This window comes from Quercus lobata, chromosome 8 (assembly GCF_001633185.2).
Source record: "Quercus lobata isolate SW786 chromosome 8, ValleyOak3.0 Primary Assembly, whole genome shotgun sequence".
NCBI classification, from domain to species: domain Eukaryota; kingdom Viridiplantae; phylum Streptophyta; class Magnoliopsida; order Fagales; family Fagaceae; genus Quercus; species Quercus lobata.
The window spans coordinates 4465995-4478799 of NC_044911.1; the positions used below are offsets into that span (position 1 = coordinate 4465995).

The 12805-nt window shown below is 36.1% G+C and overlaps 1 protein-coding gene and 1 long non-coding RNA gene across 2 annotated transcripts; one reads left to right on the plus strand and one right to left on the minus strand.

The window, feature by feature from the left end:
- Positions 1-5444: 5444 nt before the first annotated feature.
- LOC115954884 lies at positions 5445-6718 on the minus strand. The gene is made up of 2 exons (XR_004083966.1): positions 6435-6718; positions 5445-5755 (listed from the first exon to the last, which is right to left on the minus strand). It is a non-coding gene; the product is annotated as an uncharacterized LOC115954884 (long non-coding RNA).
- Positions 6719-9000: 2282 nt separating this feature from the next.
- On the plus strand, positions 9001-9429 carry LOC115956147. Its single transcript, XM_031074608.1, has 2 exons — positions 9001-9267; positions 9331-9429. The coding sequence occupies exons 1-2, from the start codon at positions 9001-9003 to the stop codon at positions 9427-9429; spliced, it is 366 nt and encodes a 121-aa protein (XP_030930468.1).
- Positions 9430-12805: the final 3376 nt, after the last annotated feature.

Here is a 12805-nt window from a genome sequence, read left to right on the forward strand (position 1 = left end):
ATTAATTAAGAACACCAAATAAAAAAAATAGTATCAATAATTAAGATAAATTGCATTATCTAATTTTTTTTAAATCATATAATTTAAGCAATAATTGAACTACTTTAATAGAAAAATAGAAACTAAAAAAAAAAATGAAGATAGCTCTTCTCACATAAATCTCATAATTTCATATTGTAGATGAGCTCCATCCCAAATAGATTCAGTGATAATATTTTGACTAAAACAAATATTCCATAAATTACAAAAAAAAAATATAAGTATCTAGACCTTCTAGAGTATCACAATCAAAATAATTTAAAAAATAGATAAATGAAAGTACATAAAGAAAAAAGAAAAATTGTATTGCAATGTAAATGTGTAAAAGTTTACATATAAATTACCCGTGTCTAACTATTTTGATGTTGTCATTTGTATCTAGCCATCTTGATATTGCTATAAGTGAGGAAATAATCTGCACAATCAATTAAGAACACTAAATCAAAAAAATACATCAATAATTAAGATGAATTGCATTATGTAAAATATTTTTAAAAAAGCATAGAATTTAAGCAATAATTGAACTACATTAATAGAAAAATGCAAAAAGTAAAAAGTAAAAAGAAGATAGCTATTCTCATTGAAGAAGCCAAATCCTTCATTTAGTAGTTCTTCACTTAATTAATTTTGGTTTTTTATGTATTGATTTTAGCATTCTTAAATAGTAGAGTGGAGTAGGTTTAGTAGAGTTTTAGTTCAACTCAATTTCTCTTGAATTCAAACTTAATTGGTAGAGCTATTTTCTTTTTACGTGTATTATTATATATTTTTTTATTAGCTGTTTTCTTTTTAAGTGTAGCTATATCGATTTTTTTTTTTTAAATCATAAAAATGTGCTCTATGTTGCTATTTTTTTTTTTAATTAAGATTTGTTTTTCAACTTTTTTTTTTTAATAAGATTTTTTTTTTCAACTCAAACGTGTGCTATGTTGCAGGTTTTTTTTAAGTAAATTTTTATTTTAATTTTTATAAAGGATTAGATAAAGAATTTAGATTGAAATCAAATAAAGATAAAATTTTGATTGTAATTAAATTATGATTTTTATCAACTTAAATTTTACCTTTTTTTTAATTAAGAATTTTTTTATAAAGGATTAGATGAAGAATTTGGATTGTAATCAAATTAAGATAGAACTTGGATTGTAATCAAATTATGATAGAATTTGGATTGTAATCAAATTATGATTTTTATCAACTTAGAAATTATAGGAGAAGTTAAAATCATATAAATGTGTACTATGTTGTTGGTTTTTGTTTTTATAAAAAATAAGGTTCTTTTTACGTGTAGTATTATTATTATTATATATATATTTTTTGCTATTTTCTTTTTAAGTGTAGTTATATCTGTTTTTTTTTTTTCATAGAAACATGTACTATGTTGTTGGTTTTTTTTTTTTTTTTTTAATTAAGATTATTTTTTCAACTTTAACATGTACTATGTACGTATTTTGTTTTTTTTGTTACACGTGATAATATAATTTAAATTAAAAAAAAAAGGATTAGATGAAGAGTCTATTGATTTTAGACTTTGTTGATAACATTTTAGATAAACACAACTGCTATAGTTGTAAATCAAATATTACTTTATTTCATTACTTGATTTGTCATATTTATCCAAAAAAATATGTATATATCTATTCTTAAAATCTAAAAATTTATTAAAATTTCTGCAATTTGGTGAAGCCACTTGGCGCAACCACGGCGTCTAAGCCCAACTTTTATTATATATAATATAATATGATATATATAGATAATAATAATAATAATAATAATATATATTATTAATTATTTATATAATTTAAATAAATAATAATTAAAATCATATATATTTAATTTGCTTGAAGGTACATTAATAATTTTGCAAAAAAAGAAAAAAAAAACGTACAATGAAACCCCTAATTGATAGCACACCCTAACATCAAAGATAGTAAAAGACTTAATTAAATTCAGTTGGATTTTAGTTGATAGGTGGGGAAACTAAAGCATACCTTGCTTAGAAAATTTTTCATTTTGATAAGACCAAACCTTGAATGTCACAAAGGGATCAGGCCAATGTTCTTATCTTCAATGCAAGGTCTCAATAGAAATTCCCAATAAGTTTAGTCACTCCAAGCCTCCAATTAAGAAGAGCTTAATTCGAATAATTAAAACAAACATAATTCATAAACTATGAAAGATGTAACCAAAGAAATAAAAATTATTTGAATACGTTGGCTAGGACACTCGCAATGCAAGCACTTGTCCATTCACTTACAACAAAAGTATCAGAACATGAAAATCACAATAACAAAATACAAATTTTTAACTAAATAAAAAAGTGCATTAACCTATATTTTACATTAAATACCCATAGAGCAAAATATAACAAAGGAATAAATATGTTTGAAGAATAAATATAGAGCAGAAAATAACAAAGGAAAAATAGTTCAAATTAAAAGTCTCTAACGTCAAATTAGTCACGAACACAAACAAAGAGAATGTTTATTTGTACAATATTGAAGGGTGAACTACAACAAACCAATGAATGCTTCAGAAATTAATTGTAGCATCTAATTTTGGCTACTGCTACTAAATTCAATCTAAATTATTGCCAAGACTCCTCTTACCATGCTACATGTTTTCATAATCCATATTATGCATCTATACAGTTAATACTACCTTAGTCTTTGGCAATTCTCAATAAATGTATATTGTCTTGTGGCTACTTTAAATTAGTGATCTACTTTTACAAACATCAATTTAATGTTGTGAAGCTGTGAAGGTAAACATGTAGAATTTCATGTTCAAAAAGTCATATAATTGAAGGTCTATGCAATAGTAAAGATATAATTTTGGTACACATGTACCTTTCTTTCAGCTGATCTTCTAGCCTCCAATTCTCTCTCAACTTCTTCTTTCTTCCTAGTTGTTTATTCTTTTGCACTCTCTCTTGTCGCTACAATAGGATCCTTAGCAGCTTGATTGTAAGCTCTGTAGCTACATGACTTGAAAACCCAATATGGATAAATGTTTTCTTGGAGGCAGAGGGAGACGCTGGCTACAACGTTTAGGGTTGTTGAAGGTTTAGGGTTTATGGAGGCAGCCTTTATTTGAGTCAATGATGAAGTGTGGGTTTTGGGCCTTTTGGCAAAGAAGGGTTACGTAAAGAGAGAAATAAAGATATGTTCTAATTGGAATTGGAGCAAAAAAATAAAAATGATGTGGCAAATAACAAGAAAAAGAAAATAATGGTGACGTGGAAAATTATGAGAGCTCCAAAAGTTTCGGTTTTATATATATATATAGATGATTAAAAAGAAAAAAAATAATGTATAAAGGTGGAGATGAGAATGGAAACACGCAATTGTCATGACTCATGCGAAACATAGAATCGGTGGGCTCTCTATGGAATAACAGGTGTACACGTTGCCCCCAATGGAATGGACATTGACCTTCAGTACGAACCTTCTAGGAAGGCCTATCAAGAAAATCTCCACTTGGGAACATCTTCAAGAAAAGCCTAGCGAGGAAGGTTCCACAATCGATGGCATCTCCTTGAACTTTGTTTGTAGAATTATTATCAAAATACGAAAAGGTACAATGTCTAAAGGTGGAGATGCATTGATGACAAAGCATTAGTAGTGTAGCACATAGACTACTCGTATTATTCAAGTAAAATATACCACACACACCACAAGATGAGCAAATTCCTTGTAATTGTCATGGGAATCATAAAATGGGTCCTCGCGCTCTCCCGCTGACTTCACAGGTACATGTTGCCCAATGAATGGCCATTGACCCTATTATTAATTATAGGCAGAATAAGATTGAGGAAAACTCCACTTATTCAATAGTGTTAAAGAAACCTCCCTGAACTTACTTGTAGCAATCTCCTAAAAGCTACAAAAGGCCAGCGAGGAAGGCTTCACTTTCAACTTTCAAGCTATGCGGAGTTGGTGGATAGATAATTTCTTTAGAATGAGTAAGGAAAGCGAGAAAAGTAAGGAAAGAATAGAAAAAGAGAGAGCGTTTCTTGAGAATGGAAGCATGCTATTGGAGAAGCTGATTGCCACTTGCAATGGCAAGTGCATTCCCATTCGTAACTTCTCAATTGAAGACCTCATGAGGGCAAACAAACAACTTTGATAATTGCCAGAGCCTGTGTTCGTACAAGGGTGCTCTTGAAGGGAGAATAGTTTTCATTAGGGTGTTTCCGGGTCATGAAGTATGGACCGGATTTGTCATTCATGATCTAGTGATTTCTGCAAGGATGAGTGCTCACAATAATGTACTTAAACCCATAGGATGCTGCCTTGACACTCGACCTCCTACTTTAGTTTATGAATTTGCTGCAAATGGCACCCTTGCCGATCAAATTCATGGCACTGGTGACCTTCAAGGACAACAACCCTTGACTTGGGTGAGCAGATTGAAGATTGTAAGGGAGATTGCTCATGTAACTTCAATATCTTCAGACTGCCTTTTCTAGACCCATCATCCATAGGGGTATAAATATACAAAATATCATTTTAGATAAACAAGATGTTCCCAAACTGTCCACTTTTGGATTTTCATTAACAATCCCTAAGGGTGAAACTCATGTGGAAACTAATGCGGTGGTAGCATATCCTGGGTACGCACCCCCTGAGTATAAAGCTGTGCAACTTATCAGAGAAAGCTGATGTGTATAGCTTCGGTATGCTTCTGCTAAAACTTTTAACCGGACAACATTCTTATGATAAATACATTTGTTTAGTTGCGTACATGCATAACCATGCTCAAGGTCATTGCATAAATGAGATTGTGGATCTTGCAATGTTGGTAGGGGAAGAAGGTACTAGTTTAGAGTGGCAATTACAAGGTGTACTGGACCTTGCCTTGAGATGTACAGATGAAGATCCAAAGAGAAGACCAACTATGTTAGATGTCACTAAAGAACTCAAGCGAATAGAGAGGTTTGTTCCATGATTAATTTTTTTCTAACTTTGTTTATACAAGTTCCTTTCCAACCAGAATTTGTTAAATATGTAGTTACTATCATAAATTAAGTAATGTCAATACTATGAAGAATGATGATTGAATGAACTCGTTTCAATCACAATGTAAAATAAAGTTTTATTGTTGAATTATGAGATGGGAGTGGTTATAAACATGGAAATTTGGACTAGTATGTGCATTTAACCATGAAAAGCATTAGGTCCTTTGTCCTTATTTTTAAAGAGGATTTGCTTTTTATTGAGAGAGAGAGGAACCAGTTAATAATCCTGCAACAGATTCAGATTGTTAAAAATCCAAATGTTTTAGGCACATCAACCGGAAGAACAACCTTAGTTGATTTTCAAAAGGCTTCCAAGTTCAGTGGCTCAAAGGTAGTATTCAAAGTTAATATTTTTTCTTGAAAGATGCTCTAAGAATCATATTTACAGTAAAATGAAATAATAACTTGAATTAGATTGAAGATCTTTCATTCCCGTTGAGCTAGTTTCCCAGATTTCAAAGCCTGCATAGAGCCACGAATGCAAAGAAAATAAAAACCAACACTAACCCCAATCTCTGCTTCATTGTGTTGCTTGAACACTGCCACATGATGTTTATCTTATAGAAGTCATCACCTGGGAGGATCCATCTGACCTCATCACTAAACAACCGGGGTAGGGGACAGAAGGTTGTGGACAATCTGGAACTCCACCACCAAGCCGTCCTAACATCTGCACCCGATTTCTTCAAGCCACCATTTCTGACATCATTATGACAGTACTCATCATCCTAGACTAAATGTGAATTTCCACAACAGTACTCATTACCTTCTTTACTATACATCAAGGTATATCACCATCTGTTTATTAATTTAGAGATCTTTCATTCATATTTAGCATTACACATCATTAACAAAGCAAAGCACTTATGAATCAGTTAAGATTCTCTTCAAAAGAGTTGTTATAATTTGTGCCTGATGGTTTCACACACACAGATATACTGATAAATAATACATGGCTTGGTAAAAATTCAGTTTCCGGAAAATTCTCAAGTATGCTAGACCCAAATAAAGAATAATTAAACCCCAACATTCAAACTTCACTTCTTTCCCCCTAAATTATTCCAACAACACCCAGAATTATTGGTAATATTAATTTAAAGTCTATCATTCACACTCACTCCAGGATTCAATAACTCGCACTTCCCAAGAATCTCAATAGCCCCACAAACAGAACAAAACAAAAACATCAACTAAAAAAAAAAAACTAATCTTTTACCTTCCTTTTAATCTTTGGCACATGAAACTTATCTCAAAAAATGAAAATGAAACGAAACCCAGATAACAAATTGAACAAAAAACCTAGCAACAACAAAAACCAAAGAAAACCCAGATGATAAAATCAAATGAAAATTGAAAAAGCAGATTGCTTTTTGTGTACCTCGGAACCAGTGTCTTCAGAAAGGCTGTTGATGCGAATCAAAGGTGCGTTTCCAATGGCATCAGTAAGCCCAGTTCTGAACTTCTAATTCTTCGTCTTTGGAATGGAAAGTTGGTCTCTGACCAAAAGTAAGAGAGCACCGCCATTGAGAGTGAGATAGCAACAGCAGTAGCCACAATAGTGCCAGTGGTTCTCACAGGCGCCATTGTAGCACTTTCAATCCAAAGCCTCGGACCAAAAGCTTATTAAGATTACAACACTGATTGATGTGCCTAGAGAATAGGGAGATACCGGACGATAGAGTTCGGAACTTCGGCGTTTAATGTTTAAACGGGTGTGGAAGATGTGTGGGTCGAATCTATGGACTGGCCCACTTTGGTGTAATCTGGCCTACTAAAAAGAAAATAGTTTTATTGTTTTCTTAAGGGCTTCTCTTTTCATGCTTCTTTTTTTTCTTGGGTAGAAATGGATATACTCATATATTAGAATTAATAAGTCTATTACAAAACATATTAGCCTTATCAAAAGCAAACAAGGTACCTACCACAGGCAGTGGTTCAGTAAATACAACAAAAGAAAAGTTATTACGAGTTCTCATCTTTGCTAATGCATCTGCACATTGGTTGGCTTCATAGTATGCATGCTTTATCCGTTTGTTGGGGATAACTCTAAACAGGTTCCTGCAGTCAAATAAAAGAGGTTCTATTAACATATTTACAGTATTATTGCTCATCAACTAAACAACACTCAGAGCTTCCATCTCTACATTAGACTATTTAAACAAAGTTCCTTGGCAAGGGTTAGCCCATCTCTAAGAGCCCATAGCTCCACAATGATACTATTAGTTGAGCCAAGAGCTCTAGAGAATCTTGCTATCCAGTCATCGTTATGGTCACGTATAAGGCCACCTCCACCTGCTACACCAGGACTCCCTATACTTCATATTTAAAAAAAAAGAAAAAAGAAAAAGAAAAAAGAAGAAGCTTCAAATGGCTCAAAGGTTTATTATTATTATTATTATTAGAAACAGATCAGCAAGTTCTATTCAAAATCTGGTAAATAAGCTATAACAAAATTAAAGATGTCTCGAGAAAACAAGTCTATCAAGACTAAAAGCAGAAAAGAAAATCTTGTTCTCCTAACTAAGATATGTGCTACAATATTGCTTTACCTGTGATAAGCATTAGAGAAGGACCATCACTGAAGCAAGTTTACGAAAGAAAAATGTCTAACTAACCCTTTTTTAACCCTTTTTTTTATGTAACATATATCATACATTGCCTAAGCATGGGGAACTCCTAAGCCTTATATGGAAGGATTGGACTCTAATTGACGATGGGCCTTTTAAACTCTAGCAGAAGCAGAAGCATTGAAATGGGCAGATACTCTGGCGACTCGACTTAGTTATGACTTAAATCATTTTTTAAAGCGATTCCTTGAGTTGCATCTAGGCAGTAAATTCTCAAACCCAAGAGATACCATGAAGGATCCGAACACCATCCTAGATATCAATTCTTAGGCGATGGGAGTTCGTAATTGATGGGACTGACAAACTCAACCTCCCTAAATGATCCCATCGAGACCGACGAGGATGTCCTCTAAGACGAACTAACCACATGTCCATATCACTGACGAAAGTAACAAAGCCATTCGATGCAGCCAATAATGTCCTGAGCGGTTACAAGACCAGCTATAAAAACTGTTAGATGCCTCATTAAGGCACACATTATTGAGCATGAGGCGTTACCAAGAGAGACATTGAAGCCACATTAACAACCACAATGGCTAGGAGCTGTGGAAACATATATAAATCCCTTACAGCACCAATACAAAGGACATAGACATACCTAGAATCACTACTAGTTATTTTGATACCTTGTTATTTCCTAAAAGTTCTTATACTGACTTTGGTATCAGAGACGTTGTGGCAGGAACCACACCAGTGATCACCTTAAGGGAGCTGTCTTACCATTTTTCACGGTGACACAAATGAGGACTCGACTCCATTTGGACGCACTTACAACAACTGACGAATCTGCACTTCATCAGTTTGGTGTTGTTTGTGCGAAACAAAATTTTTTTCATACTCAAGTTCGAAAGCGTAGTTTCCAATCAACTTTTGCATTCAGATGGAGTCCAACCAGGATTCTACAGCCTTAGCTCAGCAAGTCCAGGCTCTTGCAGCCACCGTCGAAGAGCTCACTAGACAAAATCAGGAAATGAGGCTACGACTTCAACAGGAGGAGAATTGGTCCAGAGCCAACCAGAAGGATAAGGAAGATAGCCATAGAAGAAGTGACCATCGAGGACCTGCTACTCCGGATGAACAAAACTTAGATCTTCGAGAGAGATGAGGAAGGAGATGGACAAGCTAAGGAACGCCATTAAGGGGAAAACGAACCGAAGCCTGGATAGGATGGTTCGGGCAACAGACTCGCCCTTCACTATGGTGGTCTTGTAATGCCTAGTGCCGTCGAAATTTTGGTTGCCTCAGCTTGAACTGTTTGACGGACTTAAGGACCCCTAGGACCACCTCTACACCTTCAAGACAACACTAGGCCTTCAAATGCCTCCTGACGAGATACTGTGTTGTTCATTTCCCACCACTCTCAAACGAGCTACAAGGGAGTGGTTCACAAAGTTACCAACATCATCCATTGATAGCTTCGAGCATTTAAGTAATGCCTTTCTGCGCCACTTTATTGGAGGACAACGCCCGAAGAGACTGGCAGACTACCTGCTCATCATCAGGCAAAGGGAGAAAGAGACCCTGAGGTCGTACATGAAACGCTTCACTCGAGAAACTCTAGAGGTAGATGAAGCTGACGACAAGGTACAACTGACGACTTTTAAAGCTGGATTGAAATCCAGAGAGTTTATGATTTGACTTGTGAAGAATCCTCCTAAGATGATGGCAAAGATGCTCCTGAAAGCACAGAAGTACATGAATGCTGAGGATGCACTAGTCGCCATAAAAGATGTGGAGAAGACATGAGACAAGGGAAGGAAGGAGGACGATCGTAGAGGACGAAAAAGGGAGCGCCCAAATCGTCAGATTAGTGACGAGAGTAGGATGAACATTACCTCAAATGGCCAAGGACATTACATTCGTCACCCCACATGCATGACAAAAAGAAGTACTGCCAATTCCACAAGGATCATGGCCACAATACCGAGGATTGCAGAGACCTAAAAGAGCAGATAGAAGAACTTATACGAAATGGGAAACTACAGAAATATGTGAAAAAAGGGGAATCTAGTAGATTCAAGGACGACAACAAAAACCAGCACGAACCTTCACCTAGAGACGAGGACTACACACCCCAACATCCACCGAGTGTGATCAGGGAGATAAAGACGATCACAGGTGGCCCATCCACAGGTGGGTCGTTCAAATCCCTCAAGAAAGCACATCAGAGGTAGGTGAACAGCGTCCGCAGGATGCCCCTATTTTAGCAAAGATGGACCGAGACATGTATATCTCGAAAGAAGATGCTAGGGGAGTGAAACAACCTCATGACGATCCTTTGGTCATAATGCTCGTGATAGAAGGATTCAATACCAAGAGAATCCTCGTGGATAATGGTAGCTCGGCAGACATCATCTACCTTTCCGCTTTCCAACAGCTGAAGCTAAATCCAGGAAGGTTGCGCCCATTTGACTCTCCCCTCTTCAGTTTTAGTGGAGACAAGGTGTATCCCAAAGGCATAGTGACACTAACAGTCACAGTAGGGACTCACCCAAGACAGTTGACTCGTTCGTTGGACTTTTTGGTGGTAGACTGCCCTTCATCTTACAATGTGATCATCAGGAGACCCATTGATGGAGATCAAGGCATCGCTTCGAAGGATCTCGTTCAAGTACCAATTGGGTTGGTTACAAGAGCACGAGCAAAGAAGTTCGAGGATGTACTCAACGGACTCATCCAAGAGTTATGGGCTTAAGCAAACTTGTGGAGGCCCATTGAGCATGATCCACGTGGGCAACAAAAAATCATCAACTTGATTCAAGTTCTAGAAGGATCCGGTCAAGGCTAAGAATTGGCATGAAATATTTTGGGTCTATGTAAAAAATGTTATTCTAGGTTTAGGTGATTTATTTCCTTATTTTTAGGTGCATTTAATACTTTTTAGGTCAAACTTTATTCCTAATATGGTTAGGTATCAATTAGGAGTTATTTTAGAATATATTTTCTTGTCTGTCAAGTTTTAAGGAGCCCTTAAATAGTCATCTAAGTCTGTAAACGTTTTTCAGACATTATTGATAAAACTTGTGAGGTTTATTCTCTTTGGTTCTTTGAAGAACTACTCGAACTTATCGGGAATTTCCGTGGCATTCATCTCGACTAATCAAACGGAGTTTCCACCACCGTTTGTGGCGCCTTCCTTATACCGAGATTCTTGTTTGTCATAAATAACGGGTCGAGGTCTCCCATTTGAATCTGTCCATAGAACGATATTGGGTTCCCTTTCGTTGTTGGGTTTCATTATTCTTGACGAGGATCACATCATTTGGTATCAGAGCCAGGTTTCTAGTTCAGGTTTGCCTATCCTTTAACATATTTATCTCTTCTTAGCCGAATTTCCTTTACCCTATCTGTTCAAATCTTGGTTTGTCTTGTTGATGTCTAAACTATTGGTTTGGTCTCACATCTCTTAGTTATTTCGAAATCTTATTTCATTATTCTCAAAAACTAGTTGCTGATCATAAAAAAAGAAAAAAAAAAAAAAAAAAAGAGAGACTCGAAGAAGAAGATAGAAAGGAGTCCAGAAAAAAAAAAAAAAAAATTCACTATTCTGTGCTTCCAAAATTCCAAAACTGCCATATTCCTTCTAATTCTAATTTGAAAATTTCCATATTCCTTACGTTCAAATTTGAGATTCCTCGATTAGTTCTTGGTGAATTGTTGCTTGAAATTTTGAGTTGTTTGTTTAGTTTCAAAAGAACTGAAAAAGAATTATCGAGTGGAAAAAGGCAAGAGTGGTGAGAACATCAGAGGGTAAAAGCCATATTATTTTGAGTGAAACACGAGTGGAGAGTGATCCACATTCTTGAATGTAAACATGTAAGGGAGTGATTCGTGAGGTTCCGTTTTTTTTTCTTTCTTCTAACCTTTGTTTTGCAGCAATCATGTCTCACGATAGTGGTAAGAGCATTGCCGAAGATGATACAAAATTGGCTGATCCGAAAATGTTTTTGGAGACCATGATGAGTGAGATAAGGCGTGTGATGAAGATGGGGATGGCACAGGTTCACGAACGGATAGATCAGATAGAGAATAGACGTGAGGAGCAACCACAAAACGGTCGTAATTTGTGTAAAAGGGAAAGAGTTCCACCGAGGGAGGAGGATGAAGAGCATTATGGGTCTGGTTTTGATGAAGAAGAAGATCAGGATTCCATTGTTAGCAATAGGAGACCTGGAGGAAGATTTAGAGAAGTTAGGAATCGCGAAGATAACAACTTGGGTGGTATTAAGATGAAGATTCCATCCTTTCAAGGTAGGTCTGATCCTGAGGCATATCTTGAGTGGGAGAAGAAGATGGAGTTCGTGTTTGATTGCCACAATTACTCCGAGACAAAGAAGGTAAAATTAGCTGTGATTGAATTTTCTGAATATGCTATTACTTGGTGGGATCAGCTTGTGATAAACAGGAGGCGAAATAGAGAACACCCAATACACACATGGGAGGAGATGAAAATAGTGATAAGAAAGCGATTCATTCCAAGTTACTACTACCGAGAGTTGTACAAAAAGCTACAAGGTCTTAGACAAGGGAGTCGAAGCTTAGAGGACTACTACAAGGAGATGGAGATTGCTATGATCCGCGCTAATGTAGAGGAGGATCGGGAGGCTACAATGGCTAGATTTTTGCTTGGCTTAAACCGGGAGATCCATGATAAGGTAGAGATGTAGCATTATGTGGAATTGGAAGATATGGTGCATATGGCTATCAAAATGAAACAACAACTCGAGAGGGAATGGGACATGTGTAGGCCATAACTCTAGTCCTACCTCTTGGAAATCGAGTCATGCTAAGTCGCTGGACAAGTCACAAACGCCCAAACTTGAGCCCAAGTCCACGACCACCAGCCACATTCCTCAAGGTAAAACCGAAGCCTCTACCTCTAATAATCGTGATATTAAATGTTTTAGATGTCAAGGCAGGGGCCACATAGCAAGTCAATGTCCAAACAAGCAAGTCATGGTGTTGCAAGCCAATGGTGAAATTGTGACCGATGATGAAGATTCCGACACTGACGGCATGCCGCCATTAGAGGATGTTTCCGAGGAGGAGTATTTAGCCCCTGGTGCATTGACATTGGTGGCGAGGAGAGCATTGAGCTTGCAAGCAAAAGGAGTTGATGAAA

Bases quoted from the DNA above. Each gene is read 5' to 3' on its own strand.
- LOC115956147 (XM_031074608.1), top strand. From the start codon at position 9,001: ATGCCTCCTGACGAGATACTGTGTTGTTCATTTCCCACCACTCTCAAA. The intron at 9,268-9,330 runs GTACAACTGACG...TGACTTGTGAAG, and splicing joins TAGATGAAGCTGACGACAAG to AATCCTCCTAAGATGATGGC.